This window comes from Quercus suber, unplaced genomic scaffold (assembly GCF_002906115.3).
Source record: "Quercus suber isolate HL8 unplaced genomic scaffold, Cork oak 2.0 scaffold_760, whole genome shotgun sequence".
In the NCBI taxonomy this organism is placed as follows: domain Eukaryota; kingdom Viridiplantae; phylum Streptophyta; class Magnoliopsida; order Fagales; family Fagaceae; genus Quercus; species Quercus suber.
Genome location: NW_027070196.1, coordinates 156,411 through 175,565, shown reverse-complemented (window position 1 = coordinate 175,565; position 19,155 = coordinate 156,411). Strand labels below are relative to the sequence as shown.

The following is a 19,155-nucleotide window of genomic DNA, read 5'->3' as shown; positions in this document are numbered from 1 at the left end:
TAGGCAAGATGGTGAATAAGATTAAAAGAAATTTTTATTTTGGGTCATTTGTCATATATTATCACTTTTGAATTTAATCAATTTGAATAAGTATGTTATAAACACATGTTATTTTGATTTATTTAGTTAACTTGTTAAATATTATTACATAAGTGATAATTAAATTAGTCATTAGTAGAATATATTCCAAAATTATAATGAATATACCTTTTATTTATGTATATCTATAATTTATTATCATTTTTATTAAATGTTTGTGTCTTACAATATTCTATATGATAAAGTACAGGATATAGAAAAATAAAAAATCGATTTACGATACGATTCACGTTTTGACAACAATGGGTTCTACCAAGTGGCATATTCCCCAGTAATTCATTTCATAAAAAATGCTAAAACTTCTATAAATTTTACTATATAAAGTATATAAAATGATATGACAATCATGAATATAATTGGTATGCTCTTAAACTACCTAAAAAATGAAATTTGAATTGTTTTTTATGATTGATGACACATCATTTTATAAGTTCTACGTAGATTTGACAAATAAATTGATGTAACATTGTTTCTTTAATATATATATGTGTGTGTGTGTGTGTGTGTGAGAGAGAGAGAGAGAGAGAGAGAGAGAGAGACAATTTGATTGACTATGGTGCCATACCCTTAAAAAAAACAAAAACAAAAAAACAAAAACAAAAAAACAAAAACAAAAAAAAAAAAAATTCTACAGATGCATTTAGATTATCATTTATCACAAACCATTTCCAATTTCACTTTCACAAAGCTTACAACAAGATTTCATGCAAAGAAAGAGGGGTGCTAAGTAGATTTCATATTGCAAAGTTCAGATTAAGAAAGAGACAGAGATGATTACAAATAGAGATACAAGTCCACTAGGACCATTGTACCAAAAATGAAAGTGACATAGATTGGACCACAAAAATATCTAAATTAATTTATTTTATTCTTAGGCATGCATTAAACAAACTAAAACAACAAACAGTCTTGGATAGACTAGTAAATTATGTATTTTCTCATGTATCAGTTACATATATGCAGCATCTTTCTCAAATTGTGTGAATTTCAGAGAAAAACTGTATATATCTAATACATAAGAAACTATTTTGTAGCAAACACTCCAGCTTCTGGCATAAGTTGGAAAGGAATGCCTCTACCGCGGCTTCTGCCATACTAATCAAGCACCACTTCTAGGCTTCCACTGTTGTCTCAATTGCAATCTTTCTTGGAGAGCTGACCTTTTCTAACTTATTATTGGCTTCCCATAGCATAGGCAATGCTTCTCTGATATTGTGGATACTCTCTAAAGCGTAATCAGCACCATTTGTACGATGATTTTTCCCCACCTACACCCACGATATCCACAATAGTGTCAGCTAAAATTGACAACCAGTAACTCTTTCTGCTAATATCTCATTTTGTCACTCAAGTGTCCCGACTTACCAGCACAGTGTCAAGTCCCATACGCTTCGCAGTCTGTATATTTCGGGCACTGTCATCGAAGAACAGCTGGAAAAGGCAAGAAATACAATTACTCAAGTGTCCCGACTTACCAGCACAGTGTCAAGTCCCATACGCTTCGCAGTCTGTATATTTCGGGCACTGTCATCGAAGAACAGCTGGAAAAGGCAAGAAATACAATCTTACAATGGAGCCTAGATGTGTAATTTACCGTAGAGAGTTTGATTATCTTACTGTTTTTTCAGGATTGATGTTGGCTATCTTGAATGCTTGTTCAAATGCATTTTCTAATGGTTTGCAAATGATTGGAATCTTTGGAAGCCCCGAGTTGCCATTGGGCTGACAAGTAAGCTCAAAATTAATGTTGTCATCATCTACATTATTCTTGTTGGTCGGGTTCAGAGTCTCAAAGCATATAATCATTTCGAAGCAATCCTCCAATCCAAGCTTGCTAAGAACTTTTGTAACATGGGCCTCATCCGAATTTGAGAAAATCTAATTTTTAAGGGGGAAAATATGTCACAAGAAAGCTTGATTCTAATTAATTTCTATGTCGTTATTGTAGTGTGAAAAAAGATAGCAACTTACAACTTTCCGAATAGGCAAGCTAAGCAAGAGATTCATCAGAACATGATCACGTTTCAGTATGTCATAAGGTAGTCTCCCATGAACAAAGCTGTAATATATATGGACAGCGTGAGATCAATTTTTTTTTTAAGGCCAAAATACATTAATTGTCAGTTCTTGGAGTTTTATAAGGTAAATGCTTTTAGTCTTTGAAATTTTAAATGAGTATTATTAGTCTTGGAAGTTTTAAAAATGAGCGTTATTGATCATCCTGTGATGAGTATTACTCATTAGTCTCTTTATTTATATGGTTATCAGAATAAAGGCATGACATTTTTTAGATGATGAGCTGCCATTTTTAATCTTAAAAATTTATACATCTTCCTTTAGACATTAGATTACACAACACCAGTTTTTTGTTTAGGGACTACTAGGACTCGTTTGAAATTTTGGTGATCAAAAGTGCCAACTTGGTAAATTTTGGCGGACAGTGTATTTTAGCATTTTCTTTAATAAATAAAAAAATCCCCTCCCACGAAAAATGTTTCACTTTATGCATGTGTCCAAATTTTTTTCTTTAAATTTTAGTCAATTAGAAAGAAATGTACTTCTGAAAAAAGATAAAACAGGTGATGCGGTAGACTTTGATTAGTGAGCACAAACAATGGATGAGTTTTCTTTTTCTTTTTTTTAGGAACAGGCGTAAGGGTTTTTATATGCTCGAAGTAAATGGAAAATTGGTACCTATGATAATCATCATTGTCAAAGTCGTGACCAATTGCCTGGATAAGAAAAGAAATCATATTAAAAAAAGCAATCATATTTGTGCATTATGTAACTTTATGATACCTTCATTTAACAAGATAAAATTATACCTTGAGACCAGCCATTGTTGTTCCATAAGTCTTGTATAATACAGGACTGATCTCTTGGACTTCCTTTTCATCTATTCCAAGTTTTTGAACCATATATTCTGCAGAGCGCAACCCAAAGATCGAAGACGATATAATATAACTAATAAAATAGAGTAAGCAGATTATATAGTTAGAAAATATATCAGGAAGTAGAGAATCATGAATACAAAACCTTCAATATTCTTGGTGCATATGGTAAAGAAACCAGTACTTAAGGAATAAAGGGTATCGTCAAGATCTGTATAAGACACATTTTTATACGTTAAATTACATCAAAGATTGCACACTGAGGATTTAAAATGGGTCTAATCAGGAAGGCTTACCAAAGAGAAGACACTCGTAGTTTGGCATTAGAGCCTGCTGGTACTGGTCCTTGTAATCCATGTTAATCTATAAAGAACATTATGGTGTTAGTGGTGAGTGTAAGGGACCGAACATAATGAGAATACATGAACTACAATCAATTTGTTTTGAAGAAAAGAGATTGTATGGTACCAGAGAGAGAGAGAGAGAGAACTAGCTGCAAAGATTGAATGAGGAAGGAGATGGGGCAAAGAAAATGGTTGAGATGTTGGGTTTAAATAAGGAAGCCATTAAGCATTTTAAAATCTTAAAAAAAGAAAAAGTAAACCAAAAATGCCCAAAAACAAAACAGATATAGGTGGACTACAAGAAGTACATTTATTGAAATAAGAACAAGATGTGCATGGAATACAAGTGTAAAATAGGTTACGTTTCATGTTAACAAATTATTTTAAGAAAATTTTGACACAACTTTTATGAAAAATAGAAAAAATTATCAAAACATTCATTTTTTTTTCCCATAATATTTTTTTTTAAAATGGTACATTAACAAATGTTTTTAAGGTATCTGTTATAATTTCTCTTATAAAAAATATAAAATATGGTCTCTCAATCTCAAATTGACTACCTCTAAAATGTAAAAACTATAAAATATGGTCACCCAATCTCAAGTTGACTATCTCTGAAAACAATAAATTATGGCCCCTCAATCTCAATCTTGATGTTTATATATATATAGGAAAAAAAAAAGGGCTTGCGTGCAGGGGCGGCTTGATGTATTTGGGGGCCTAAGGCGAAAATTGATTATCTTGTTTTAGATGCAAAATTACTACTAATTAACATAAACTACGTAGAATTTTTTCTTTTTTTAGAAATTTTATAAACAGAAAAAATTTGACAAAAATTTTCATACTTGTTGATATGGTAGATTAATAATAGTAAGTAAAAGAGTGGTATTAGTGGTAGACTTAGACGAGAACTAGTAAAAGTTTGCTAACTAAACTCTGATTATTATTATTCTTATTTTTTTTAGAAGTATAACATTCACAATATTTTTTACAATAAATCCTATGTTTTAAGTTGCCTTTTTTTTTTTTTTTTTCTTTGAAAATATCACTATTATTATTTTTTTGCCATCAATAACAGATTGTAACAACCTGCTACTTAGCATAATTGTAAAAGTGTTGTAAAAAATATTATGGACATTGCATTTCTCTCTATTTTTTATTTGTTTTTCATCTAGTAAAAAAAATATTATTTTATTTATTGATTATAAATAACCTTATTGGTTAAAATTTGGGGGCCTTTTTTTTTACTTGGGGCCTTAGGCGACCGCCTCTCTTGCTCCACTATTCAGCCGGCACTACTTGCGTGTGTAATCATCATCCTAAGCTCGCTGGTATATTGCCACTTAGATTGACGGATCTATGTATTGACTAGGGGGGGCAATGCCCGGCCCCCACCCCCCCTAAATTTTTTTAATAAAAATATTAGTATATTAATAAGTACTCATTTTAGTAATTTTGTTCAAAAAAATTACATTTTGACCCCCCTTAACAATGCCATCAATTCTTTTAAGAGTAATATTATAGTCACACACTTTTTTACAATATTTTTACAAACTATTGAGTTAGCAAATTTTTATTGATTCACACACTTGCATCACTTTTTACTTATCGCTAACCACTCACCATATTAGCAATTTGTAAAATATTTGCAGTTTTAGCATTTTTCACCTTTTTAAGGCCATAAAAATTAATAGATTAAATCTAAAACAAAATATACAAGTCCAAAAAAATTAGCCTCACAACAAAAATTACCAATAATAAAGTTTAAAAAAAAATTAAGCCCAATCAATTTATTTTACCAAAAACAAACAACTTGGCCATTTAAAAAGTTTTAAATAAAAATCCTTAGTAATAAAGTAGTAGAGTCAAAGGCCGAAACTATCACACACAGCTAGCAACAGAGTCACCCCCCTAACTCTAAGTCTTGGCTTCGTCTCTGCTTTTTGGTAAGCTCATGATTACTACGAGTGCACAGCTAGACGTGTCACTACTCGACCCTATTACCTTGATTTTTGCATATTAGGAAATATGTGTCACAACTCGACCCTATTACCTGAAGTATGGATCAGTACGTACTAGCACTCGAACCCACGACTCCTTAGCACTTGGTTCAAAGTGATGGGTCGTTTCGAGTGAGATCTTGAGTTGAGCGGTAGTTTCCTTTTTCTTTTCTTTTTTTCTTGTCAGTAGTCATAATTTATATGTGCCATTCTAAATAAATGAACCATTATTTTAGCCAAATGGCATTTTTGCAAGATGGACGCACGCATGGCTTACATATGGATGTAAGTCATTTCTTTTTAAGCCATATGTATGGGCAAGATCAACGCAAGAGAGCAAGCTAGCTACAAAAAGATTGCATGAGAAAGGAGATGAGGTTGTGTCACAACTCGACTCTATTACCTGAAGTATGGATCAGAACGTACTAGCACTCGAACCCACGACTCCTTAGCACTTGGTTCAAAGTGATGGGTCGTTTCGAGTGAGATCTTGAGTTGAGCGGTAGTTTCCTGTTTCTTTTCTTTTTTTCTTTTTTTCTTGTCAGTAGTCATAATTTACATGTGCCATTCTAAATAAATGAACCATTATTTTAGCCAAATGGCATTTTTGCAAGATGGACGCACGCATGGCTTACATATGGATGTAAGTCATTTCTTTTTAAGCCATATGTATGGGCAAGATCAACGCAAGAGAGCAAGCTAGCTACAAAAAGATTGCATGAGAAAGGAGATGAGGTAAAGAAAATGGTTAAAATGTTGGCTATAAATCTGGAAGCCGTTACTCATTACAACAAGGGGAAAAAAAACCAAAAAACATAAGTAGGAAAACGTTAATAAGGTGGAAATTGAGAGGCACAGAATGTGCATGGAATACAAGTGTGTACCTCGGTGAGCGGAGAGCACCAGCTTTTATTGTAAACTGATCTGTACAAACGGATAAGGTTTATATAGAAGTGAGGAACTCTTCAATTACGCGGAACTGGACAAGTGCCTTCATCAGCTTAGAGGAAGCACTAAAATATATTTAAGTTTCTTTACTCAGACTTATAGTGATGAAATTTAACGAAACTGAGGACAATTACTAACTTCTACAGCCACAATTTAGATATCATGTATCCTATTCCTATCTATGCAACATTCTGCAATATCTCTATGTCATGATGGAAATGCCTTGTAGTAAATGATATAAATAGTTGGTAGAAGAAATATTAAAAATTAAAGGAGAAAATGTGGCGTCTCCTACAGCGTTGTGTGGGCATCCCTACACATGGGCCAGAAACAAGGGTGTCTCAAACCCCAAGCTTAGGCCAGCCCACACCCTCTATTGGTGAGACTTAAACCCAAGCGTTTATGGTGAGGAGTCCGAGATTATAGCTCCCCACTGATGAGCTTTAATGGTAATGATATATATAATTGGAACTATAGAGAATCACTTTTGTGTGTAAATATATAATTATATGCTGAGAATTAGCAGCATCAGTGCTAATAATGTGACAAAAATAATCATTTAAGCATTGGGATGTTTCATATGAATCAATAAAATCATTCCTTTTTTTTTTAAATGAGAGATGAGGGGGAAAAAAAAAAGCAAAAAGGGCTAATAATAAAAATCTCATTCATCAACATATGCATTGTGTGCATTAATTCTTACACACTCCTTATTATACATTATATGTACACATTACTCATTTCACGTTTTAAATATAGACATCATGCGTGAAATGATGGATATTATGTGTATAGAGTGTACATCAAGGAGTATGAGAGAACAATTGTTGATTCATTATTTCTCTTCCATTATATGAACCCCATACATGCAGCTGTGGGGCTCATATGTAGAGATGGGCCAAAAATTTTGGTTTGGGAGGACCGATTATGATATTATCACAAGTCTAGAGAAATTCAAAAAGCATGTATGCACATCTTTATACACACATATATGTGTAAATATTTCTCAAGAGAACTTATCATATTTATAAACTTTAATGAGTACACATAAAATGCCTAATTTACTATAGATATGACCCCAAAAAATCAGCATTATATTACTATATTTGTTTTTCAAGTCTCTCTTAAGGCTCCGCTTGGGAGTTTATAAGGGAATGGAATAGAATGGAATGAGATAATTATAAGGGAATAGAAAGGAATGGAATGGAATGGAATGTATTTAAGTAAGGGAAAGGAATGGAAAAGAATGGAATGGAATGGAATTAAGTAACCTTGTTTGGATGTTTTAAAATAAAGGAATAGAAAGGAATGAAAATGAATGGAATGTAAGTAATCCTATTTGGGAGCAACATGGAGGGAATGGAATGGAATCATTTTATGAAAATATTACTATTAAACCCCTGTTTTAAAATAAAGGGTTGAATATATAGGGGTATTTTAGGAGTTTTAGTAAAAAAATCATTAAATCTAATTTCATTCCCTCCCATTCCTCCCAATTTCGGGGGAATGAAAATTTGAGATTTTAAGGAAATAGAAAGGAATGGGTGTTCCCTCCTACCCATTCCATTCCCTCCCACTTAAACTCCCAAACAAGGAAATGGACTTTCCATTCCCTCCATTAAAACTCTCAAACAAGAGAAGGGAAGAATATTCTAAAATTATTCTTTTTATTCCTTTCCATTCCATTCCATTCCCTCCTCCCAAGCGGAACCTTATTCTTTCAAGTATTATCTACGGCAAGTTTAAATCTCCTCAAACCTTTTCATTGAACATTTTGAGTCTTAACAAACATTGACAAACAATTGGAAAGTTCACAACAACACTACCATCAATAACAACAAAAGACTTAAGGTACGTTTGGTATACTGAATGGAGATTACAACAGAAATTGTAATCTTTATTACTATGAATAAAATGTGTTGTAATGTAATAACTAAACATATTCATAAGTTTGGTTTTGAGTTATAATATTAGAATAAAATTTAAGATTTATTTTAGGAAATATCTTACTCATATAATTACATCTCTTTAAAAATTGTTATTTTTTAAATTTAAAAGAGATATGTGTTATTTTTTATGATTTTTTATTTTATAATTGTTAGTATATATGGAAAGTTTTTTTATTTGGAAATATATTAAATTTTGAAATTATTACACTTACTAAGGAATAATAATACAACCAATTTAAAGGAGAAATTATTATTTATACCAAGAGGACTGCTGATGTGGTCCTCCCTGACCAATGAGATTGTGTCATTTATGTAAATGTATGTGTGAGCTTCCTAATCAGTAAAAAGAATTAAAAATAAAAATTATCAAATGATGTCACATTTGTATAAATAACAATATTTTATTGGTTGTGATCAGGAAGGACCACATCAACAGTCCTCCTAGTGGAATAGTTATTCATCAAAAATGATTATTCCTTGTAATAAAAACATAACCAAGCTAAAGAATAGCTAAACCATAGAAATAACTATTACATTATAATGCTTATTACAGCCTACCAAACATGTCTTTAGTTCTAGATAAAATGGGGAAAGTGTTAAGGAATTAGACATTATTCTAAATAGATATAGATTTTAAATCTACAAGGGGTTTCTAGAATCCACAATAAAGAACTCTAGAATGCACCAAAAAGAAAAGGGGGAGAATCTCTCTTTTTTTCCCATTTTACATATTGCAAGTGTATTTAAAAGCTCTAAAAGATTTATTTTACATATACAAATTATCCTAAACATATAATTTTGATACAATACTAGGGGTGGAGAGTCATACTTGCGTGTCAGGTTAATGTCATGGCAACTCATGAATATTCGACTATATGAGTAAATATTAACCCAACATGTTTATTAACGGGTCAAGATTCCTCAACCTTAACATGACCTGTTTAAAAGGCTTTTTGCCTCAACTTTATAACAGTAAATACACTTATAATAGCTAACAGTCTTGTATCTCAACTAATTGACAACTCTTGATGTTTTCAAGACATTCAGTGTTCAAATTCTCCATCATGCATTGTAACTATCAGATTATTAACAAACAAAAAAAAAATACACTTAACAACCGTATGTCTTTCAATACATTGTTTGTCACATGGAATTTGTCAATTCTAAAATCTAACAAAATTGATTATTCTCTTTTAAAATGATCCGTAGTTGTTTCTGCCTACCATAGGAATTAAAAATAGCAACTTCAACCATTATAAAAATTATAATGAAATTTACAGATTTTTTTTCCCTGATTCTGAAGAGCTACAGAACACTGGGGTTAGGTGGTCATTTTTCAAGTTATGAGCTGATTAGCCGTAGCCAAGGAGCATAACAATAGAAGAGAAAGTAATCAAGTGGTAGAACCATCTCATTACTCAAGAGAACAGGGAAAATGTACAAGCACCCATGAATGATTAGCCGACCGAGAATAATCAAAGAGAGGACCAAGTGAGATCAGTCCTAATTGTTGGATATTTATTAACAAGCATGTTTTCCAGGTGTTATGCAAGTTTAGGGTGCCTTCTAATGACCACCGCGCACCCTTGATGCAATGGTCACCCCAAAGTATAAATGCTTGTGAAGGGTAGGGGGCAAGGGCCGAAGTTTAAGTCTCTAGGATGAAGTTTCACACACATATACACTTAAATTAAGCTAGAATAGAATTTCTATTTTGTATAAAAAATAAAAATAATAAAATAAAAAAGAGGATGCCTTCTAATGAGTATAGATGTACATTTGCAGTTTGGATTTTGCCAAAATCGGTAGACTAACTGGCTTTTAATTTATGCTTACAAAAATGTAATTAAGAAATTTATTATTATGTGGTTGATGTATCACCAATCAAATTTATTGTTATGTTGTTTTGTGAAGGCGAACAAGACTAATTCAATGAGATATGCCTTGTTGCATTAATATTTAAAATTTGTCATCTAATTTCAGAAGATCTAGAAATATTCAAAACAAGGAATTTACAATAATAAAAACCCGCATTTTTCTTAAGATGAGGAACTAGAAGAGAATTTTTTGTAATTTGCTGTAAAATTTGTAATAGCGTTAGCATTTTTCTTTAGCTAAAGTATGGTATCGCATCACTAACATTTATGCTTGTAATGAAAATAAATAAATAAATAAGTGTTGTAAAAACACCATATCACATCATTTATTATTTTTCTTCGAGTCTAAGCTGAAAGCACCATGTTAAAATGAGTTTTCCTTTTGATGGAACTGCATTATTTTTTCTTATTTAATTTGCTTCTATGTCTGCTTTGTTTTGAAAGTAACAGAAACTTCCAAAAGTCTTTAGCATTCTACTAACTCTCTATATCTCCAAATCAGTACAACTTACAAAACAGAAACTACAAACTCCTGCTCGGGAATCTGGCAATGCATAGACAGCAAAGCGCAGAGCAGATACAACAAACCTAAATAGAGAGGCAATCTCAACAGAACAAATAAACAAGAAAGATACAACAAATTTAAGATAGATTTTTAGACATTACATTGAGAGATAAGCCCCAGTTCACTTGCAGAGTGCTCTGTTCTGGTATGAGTAAGTAATTATTGTCCAGCATATAATATACCATATGATGACTACTGAGAATTAGTAGAATCTTTTGAGTGCCTAAATTCACTTGCAGAGTGCTCTGTTCTGGTATGAGTAAGTAATTATTGTCCAGCATATAATATACCATATGATGACTACTGAGAATTAGTAGAATCTTTTGAGTGCCTAAATTAATGACCAAATAGTTTTCTACATATGTCGTATAATATGTACACGAAACATATTTAGATTGGTCATGGTTCTATCAATATTTTTATAATTTTATCAATATTTAAATAAACATTAATTATCAGTATTTTGTCATTCATTCAAGATATTAGTGTCAAAGTCAAAACAATCCAATATAATCAAAGCCTTCACAAGGCAAAATCAAGCTGCCATGCAATTCTACCCATAAAATAGATTATCTAATGTAGCATGCACAGCTTTAACAAATCAAAATTAACATAAATTTATATCTATTTTGTGAGAAAACTATAATTAACCAAAGATTTCGCTTTTTATTTTCTTATTCTTTTACTCTCTTTATTACCAAAACCGGCTTTAAAGTTCTTAGATACAACACAGAACACCAGCTGCTCAACATGGTTAGCTGTTGAAGTGACAAACAAAACTATTCATGAAAATCATAATTGTAAGTGGTCCAAGAATGTATATATTTGTGATTAATGCAAAGCTTCAAAATTCAAACGACCAGAAGGGAACATAAAAAAGAGAATTTTGGTATAGCATTAGCAGCTGACAAATTACAAGAAATATCTATTCCGAAGTCACCTTTTGAAGCAAAGATGACACTATAATCAATTATACATATTTTGTCCACATTAAGAAAATGAAAAACAATTCATTTACAATTATAAACGAACGTCCCTAGTAATCAAGTGGGAACGACTTGAGGCTCTAGGGGTGAAGACCCATCCTCCTCCTCAGACGCACTAGCAGGGGTCTCTACAGTCTTCTGATCTTCCTCTTGAAAACCTAGCTTAAATCTATCATAGTTTGTAATCTCACTTGACTTGAAAGGTCGTTCACCCAAAACTCGAAGCAAGTCCTCTGGGTGAAGAACTTCCTTTTCAAGCAACAGCTCAGCGATTTCAGCCACCTGTTCTTTGTGTTCCTCTATAAGTTGGATTGTGCGTTCATATGCCTTGCCCACCCAATCTCGCACTTCATTGTCAATAATTGCCGCAGTCTTGCTGCTGTAGGGCTTGGTCATCTCAAATGCATCATCCCTTGGAGGAAAAGAGAGGAGGCCCACCTTGTCACTAAAACCATACACTGCTACTTGAGCATAGGTCATCTTTGTCACCTTTTCCAAGTCATTTTGGGCTCCTGTTGAGATCTTCCCCAACAGCACCTGCATTCAAAAGAATAAATCCACTTCACTACCATCATAGTTGAATTTAAAATAAAAAATAAAAAAAGGGGGAGGGAATATTTGACCCCTGGATCTAAATACTAGGCCCATATCATCACTGGTTTCTATTTCATCTTTTCCAAATTTCTTTTTGGTTGGGGAAGGTGGGCCAGTATGTGCAACATGAGATATGAAGTGAACTATGAACATCATTGCATTATGGTTGAAAATGACACAACCACAAGAGTAAGGAAACTACATCGTTACCTGTTCAGCAGCCCGACCACCAAGGGTCATGCATGTCATATCGAAAAGCTGCTCCTTAGTCATGAGAAGATTTTCATTAGGAACATATTGGGCAAATCCAAGAGCTGCTGTACCACGAGGAACAATTGTAACTTTCAACAAGGGTTCTGCATGTTCTAAGAACCAGCCAGAAACAGCATGACCTGATTCATGGTAGGCAACAGTGCGTCGCTCCAGCTTGCTTATCACCTGCTTGACAAACAGGGATGTCAGAAATACTGATGCTGATCAATAGGAAGAAATGGTCAGATTGAAACTCTAAAAAATATCAAATTTTCCTATGGATCAAGAATCCTTTCCAGTGCTCTGGAAGTTTTAAAATATGTGGAACTACCCAAAGGAAGCTGCTCCCAGAAAGAGCATGCACACAAAAGTTAAATTTTGAGAAGTCACAACATCATATAACATAAAAAGTGGCTGGAAATCAGTTACCTTGTTCTTCTTCTCCAGACCACCAATGATCCTATCTATAGCTGCCTCAAAATGTTTCATTGTGACCTGTGTTCCCTCACCCCTAGCAGCAATTAGAGCAGCTTCGTTACAGACATTTGCAATGTCTGCTCCAGCAAATCCAGGAGTCAGAGCTGCAAGCCTTTGAGAGAAATATGATGGCTCATGATCAAGTTTAATCCTTTTCAAGTAGATCTTAAATATCTGGTCACGACCTTTAATGTCAGGTTTATCAATGGAAATTTGACGATCAAATCGGCCAGGCCTCAACAGAGCTTTGTCTAAAATATCAGGTCTATTAGTGCCAGCAAGCACAACAACACCAGAAGTGGTTCCAAAGCCATCCATTTCTACCAGCAGCTGATTTAGAGTACTTTCACGCTCATCATTAGAACCTGAGAAGCCCCCACGCCCCCTTGCTCGACCAATTGCATCAATCTCATCAATAAAAACTATACTGGGAGCACACTGCCTTGCTTCTTGAAACAAGTTTCTCACCCTGGACGGTCCAACACCGACAAACATCTCCATGAAATCTGAACCAGAAATGGAGAGAAAAGGCACACCAGATTCCCCTGCAGTCGCTTTTGCTAGAAGAGTCTTTCCTGTACCTGGGGGACCTACCAAGAGAGCACCTTTTGGAATTTTTGCTCCCAAATCCTCATATTTCTTTGGGTTCTTTAGGAAGTGCACAAATTCCATGATCTCTTGCTTTGCCTCATCACAGCCAGCAACATCTTTAAAATAGACCTGGACCAACACAGCCAAAAAAAAAAAGGGACTCTTGAGTACCTTTCTTGCAACATAGTGAATAAAAACAGTGTTATAGTTATTGCTAAGGGTGGGTAAAATAATATGAAAAATTGGATGCAACAAAAAAAATCCACTTATGGAAAGAGAAAGCTAACCTTATTCTTGGCATTTTTATCTACTTTTGTAACATGGGCTTTTCCTATGTTGAAAATTCCACGGGCACCCTTTCCACCACCACCACCAACACCAAGCCCACCTTGCATTCTCCGCCCCATATACAGTAGGGATCCCAAAATCAAGAGAGTTGGTGCAAATCTCATTAATTCTTGGTACCAAACCATTTCGGAGACATATGTTACAGGAACAAAATCATGAGAATCTATCCCTAATGCTTCCTGGGCTTCCTCTAGCTTCTCCTCAAAAGATTCAACACTTCCAATGTTAAAATAGTATTTATACTGGCCCCCATTTCCTTTTGCTGGGGAGCCACTAACAGGTCCCTGCACAACATCATCACTTGTTTGATTTTGTGGCGAGCTCCTCACATAAACCTTGGCAACTGATTTATTAGTAATAACTATATGGTCCACCAAACCGGTTCCAGAAGCTTGTTTTTGAACTCTTGAAAACTAATCTGCAAAAATATGGAATTGAAGAATGTGCATAAAAAAACTTACAAAACAAAACATTTTCCAATTGAAAACAAATGGGTTGGGAAAAATGTAGCAGTTTAAAAGTAATAACATTCACCAATTACAACCATTATGTGATCATCCAAACACGACATTACAGGTTGAAATGCCTCAAAATAGGCAATCACCCAGAGAGATGCAAACTAGATGGCAAAAATTGTAACCCATATACTTCAAGACATGTCCGCAAAAAAATGTTATTCAAGCAAATATAACCACTAACAATGGAAGTCGCCCAACAAAAGCAAGAACAGTTTTGTTAAAAGCAAATTTCAAAGCTTTGAGGTTTCAACACTGCTTGGTCAAGCAAAGCTCATTTAATGAAACACGACTATGCATACTTTTTTAGCATTTTTTTTTTTTTTAAGGAGCACACCTAGGGGCCTTCTTTTTTTTTTTTTTTTTTTGCAAAATAATAAATATCATTAAAATTAATTGCTCGATGTTGAAGGAACTGACATGGAACATTAATTTATTATAAAAACACTATTTTGAAAGAGTTGCATTACACCGAAAAAAATGTCTACATACCAGAGGACAAGAACAAGCTATTTGCTATTAAAAAAAAAAAAAAAAAAAAAAAAAAAAAACACTATTCTTAAGTTGTTGCGCATTTTGTGCTTTTTGGTTTTTACTTTTTGCCTTTCGGATATATTTTGAACCATATACTTCATTGATCATAACTATCACCATCATATATTTTTATAAGCACAAGGGATTTTATAAAATGTTTAAATTTTCTGACTAGATTATTATCATATTTTCCATTGATAATTCTTTTAAATTTTACTATATAATATTTCAAAGGAGTTGAAATAAGTAACTTATGTAAAATTTGAACTTACAAATTGAGTGCAATTGCACTATTTATTTAGTTAATAGGCTAAATGGACTACAACATGGGGGAAAATCAAATCTCATCAAGTATGGTTATACCCTAGTAGGATGGTGTTGTATGTGTAGATGTAGCGTGGAGATGATGGATCATCTATTATTACATTGCACTGCTGCGTTCGATTTGTGGAGTTTTACCTTTAGATCTTTTGGGATTCAGTGGGTGTTACCTGAAGGTTATTGACCACTTCTTTGGATGAAGGAATTGGATCAGTAAACATTCTTCAAACATTAGTTCCGTTATGTTTGACACAGACAATTTGGCAGGAATGAACTCACCATACATATGAGGATGCAGAAAGTACATGGACTCAATTGTTAGCTATGTTTAGCGGTTTATTTGATTGGCCTCAAGCATAGGGCATCACTAATAGAATCTCCACTCTAGAATTCACAAAGTTGTTGTGTCTCTCTATACATAATTTTGTTCTTTTGTAATTCTTTATACTTCTCTGTGTCCCTTGTACATGGAGTAGTCTCTTTGCCATAAAATATATATATATATATATATTTACTAAAAAGTAATATTATTTTTAATTACTAACTTTTTGATTATATGCTATGAAGCTTTTTTTAGAGGTCATTATATATTATATTTGAAAAATGTGCACTTTACATCAAACAGGTGTGCACTTGTGCTTTGCACCTAGGCTTTCAGAGGTCTGTGCACTTAAGTGTGCTTGACACTTTTACCAACACTAGGCAAGAAAGCACTTAATATGATGGAGCATCAGCCGATGGTAAGAAGGAATCTAGGTCAAGAGAACATTTTCTCTAGAATAAGCTCTGGTCAGAGTCACTTGGGTTAAAATTTGTTTTATTTAAAAACCTTAATTTGTCTAAACATTTTTTTATACATTAATAATTGAGGGTGGGGTTCTGGATGTCTTCATGGGAAACACTAGGTGGTGCAAATTGAGGTACAAGGCTCCTGACAAATAATTTGTCAAAATATAATAGATAAGCAAACAAGTTTACAATATGTTCTTCATTGCAAATATACAGATTCACCAAATCAGAAAATCCAAGGCTACATTTCAATTGATTATATTTCCAGGGGCAAGTTCCAGGAAATTAATTTATTTTTTTGATAAATACAAATTGCAGAAAATTATAAATTTCTACTTTGCACTTTGCAGGGACTAATCATCTGAGCTGACTGAAAACTAACCATTATTTATTTAAGCTTTATGATAAACTTGGGCTTAATGAGGAACAGTGTCTCAGGGAATCAATGTAGACTGTGAGCCTTATTCTCATAAATAATTTATATGACCAGTTCTCAGCTAAAAGGCAAAACAAAATTTTTTTTTTTTTGGGGATAATGGACCAAATTAAAGAGAGAGACACGCAGAGACAGATTGCGTACCAAGTAAAGGTAAAGAGATTAATATAAAAAAAGAAGAGGTTATGATGCAAAATTTCATTTCTACAATTGTTACTTTTGTTCCTCTATGTGACAAAATAAAGAAAACAGGCTATAGTTGGACCTTATGCATTGTTTATGATGATTAAAAATGTAATAAAAAATTATATAAAGAAAATTAATACTGAAAAAACAAGAAGCTTATGGCATTCTACTGAAGTTATTAAAGCATTTACCTGTTGCTGTTCACGAGGACCAAATGAAAAGGAAGAAAGAACTAGCCCAATCACTAGTAAAGGAGTGATAAAATTCTGAAATTGCCTCATGAAAGTTTCTTGAAAATTCCCATGATCATCGGTGTTTGAGTCATCTGAAGTTAGAAGAATAATCAAGTTATTAGAATTGTGAAAGATCTATATCTCATACTCAACATGGAATGCAACAGAAAGCAGAAACATGAACAATGGAGACCTAGAGAGAATAAAGTTTAATATTTTCAAGAAGAGTATAGGCCAGTAGGAAAGTTCGTGCTGGAAATACCATGTTGATTGTTTCGCAACAAATTTTTTAATGAATTTATGGGAGAGGGAGGGAGTGTAAATTTGGGAATGGAAGATATGTATCACTTAGCTACCCCACCTCCTCCATGTTTGCAGTAAGATAGCTTCATTTCTCCACTTCAAGTATTTACTTGCGCTATGCATAAAACTTGAGGAGTGATGAGTTTTTTCCACAGATTCCTCATGTTTTTCTCTCTTCTTTTTTTTTTTTGTGTGTGGGAGAGAGAGATGGGGGGGGGGGGGGGGGGGGGGGGGGGGTAACAAAAAATACAAGCCCAGTGCACCCCAACCAAACCTTTTTCCCCATAGCAGCTTAAAGTACAGAACAAGCTAACCATTTCCTATAGATTCAAAAACAGGACCTGCCCTACAAGTGGTACTACCTGCCATCTAAACTAGAGGCATCTATTTTCCAAAGGTAAGATGAGAGATTATTGAAACTACCTAGAGAATCGCAGCATCCACCATAAAATGTAAATGCTCCCTAAAAGCAAACCAATGAAACCACTAATGACATCTAAAGCTCCACTTATTGCTGCAAATCACAATTGACATATTACCTTCAGCATTCACTTTCTCCCTTTTTTTGATAAGTAGCATTCACATTCTCCCTTACAGCACCTCAATGCTAAACAAGACACACGCGCACGCGCGCATATAACAATGATTACAGCCTTGGAAAATTTCTTACCTGTCAGCACCCCAAAACACAGAGAAACACTAAAAAAAAGCATCTTAACAATTAAAAAATTGACATCCTACTTGGTCTCCCATTTCTAAAACCATCATTTCTTTCCAAACAATCAGCAATGACAATCTCAAAATTCCCAAAACCAATGATCACATTCAAAATTTGCATAAATAACAACCGTTATTGCAACTGAAAAGAGTAAAAAGTGTTCACCTTTGGACTCTGATTTCCGCCCGTTTCCTTTTGGAATTTCCTTCTTTTCCTTGGGATAAAAGTTCTCATAATCTGCAAAATGAAAGACCCAACACAAAACTCAATCTTCTTAACACCCACAACCCAATCCAATCACCATTTTTCCATTTCCAAAATTACTTCTAGAAACAACTATTGCTCATTAAATTTAGGCTCTTTTTTACTAATAATAAAACCCCATTAAATCCAAAGAGAAACCCAGCAAAAAAAATATATATTAAAAAAGTAGTTACTCTTTTTCTTTGGGGCTTCACTGGAGAAAAACCGACGTAATCTAGGGTTAGCAAGAACATGGTTCAAATCAGACAAATAAGCCTTGGAAACGAAGCGTTTGTGAGCTCCAAGTGTAGCTAAGTACCGCCTCAAAAACCCTAACCCCAAATCCACCGGGTCATTGACACGTGGCACTCCCAAAAGCGCTTCGTTCACGATCGCCGATCTCCCTCCATTACCACCACACAACAAATTCTACCGCCACCAAAAAAATAAATAAATAATCAAAATAAACAAACCAAACAAAAAGCAAGAGAGAGAGAGAGAGAGAGAGAAAGCATACTCTGGAGCGAGAAGATCGTGCCAAGGAACGACCAAGTCTAGAGAAGCTCATAGTTTTGGAAGAAGTGAACTCAAAATTGGAACAGATCTAAGCAACAACAAACAATCTCAGTATTATAACGTTGTAAAACAACTAGAGTAGGAAGGAGGGTTTAATTGTGGGAGAGACAGAAGGAAGTCATCGTAATAATAAAGGAGAATGGGTTTTTAAGGAAGAGCAGTGTTTATGGGTTTGGAGCTGATTATAGTATACGTGGTGGTGTGTTTGTGTTTGTGTTTGTGTTTGGATGCGAGACATTGGGGTCGCGTTGAGGTTGGGGCATAACGTTGTACTTTCGTTTTGTGCGTTGGGGTCAGCGGCCACGATTTTTTTCTTTTTTCTTTTTTGGGGTAGGTTGATAACTTGGCAAACAAGACACAATATACGCCCACAGATTGAT

General features: G+C 33.9%; 2 protein-coding genes across 2 annotated transcripts; both read right to left on the bottom strand.

Annotated features, from left to right (window-relative positions):
* Positions 1-799: 799 nt before the first annotated feature.
* Positions 800-3,519, bottom strand: LOC111992350 (uncharacterized). Its single transcript, XM_065766952.1, has 8 exons — positions 3,287-3,519; positions 3,136-3,201; positions 2,925-3,022; positions 2,794-2,831; positions 2,071-2,158; positions 1,717-1,977; positions 1,575-1,640; positions 800-1,367 (listed from the first exon to the last, which is right to left on the bottom strand). Exons 1-8 carry the CDS (start codon positions 3,345-3,347, stop codon positions 1,212-1,214), a joined length of 834 nt encoding a protein of 277 aa, XP_065623024.1. The 5' UTR covers positions 3,348-3,519; the 3' UTR covers positions 800-1,211.
* Positions 3,520-11,545: 8,026 nt separating this feature from the next.
* Positions 11,546-19,115, bottom strand: LOC111991990 (ATP-dependent zinc metalloprotease FTSH 10, mitochondrial). The gene is given in 9 exon segments (XM_024023800.2): positions 11,546-12,196; positions 12,464-12,691; positions 12,935-13,702; positions 13,861-14,303; positions 14,306-14,339; positions 16,894-17,027; positions 18,122-18,193; positions 18,394-18,628; positions 18,717-19,115. Coding segments are annotated over 9 exon segments (2,445 nt in total). The 5' UTR covers positions 18,768-19,115; the 3' UTR covers positions 11,546-11,716.
* Between the last annotated feature and the right edge of the window lie 40 nt (positions 19,116-19,155).

Bases quoted from the DNA above. Each gene is read 5' to 3' on its own strand.
- LOC111992350 (XM_065766952.1), bottom strand. From the start codon at position 3,347: ATGGATTACAAGGACCAGTACCAGCAGGCTCTAATGCCAAACTACGAG. The intron at 2,832-2,924 runs GTATAATTTTAT...TTTCTTATCCAG, and splicing joins CAACAATGGCTGGTCTCAAG to GCAATTGGTCACGACTTTGA. The intron at 2,159-2,793 runs GTACCAATTTTC...TATATATTACAG, and splicing joins GACAATGATGATTATCATAG to CTTTGTTCATGGGAGACTAC.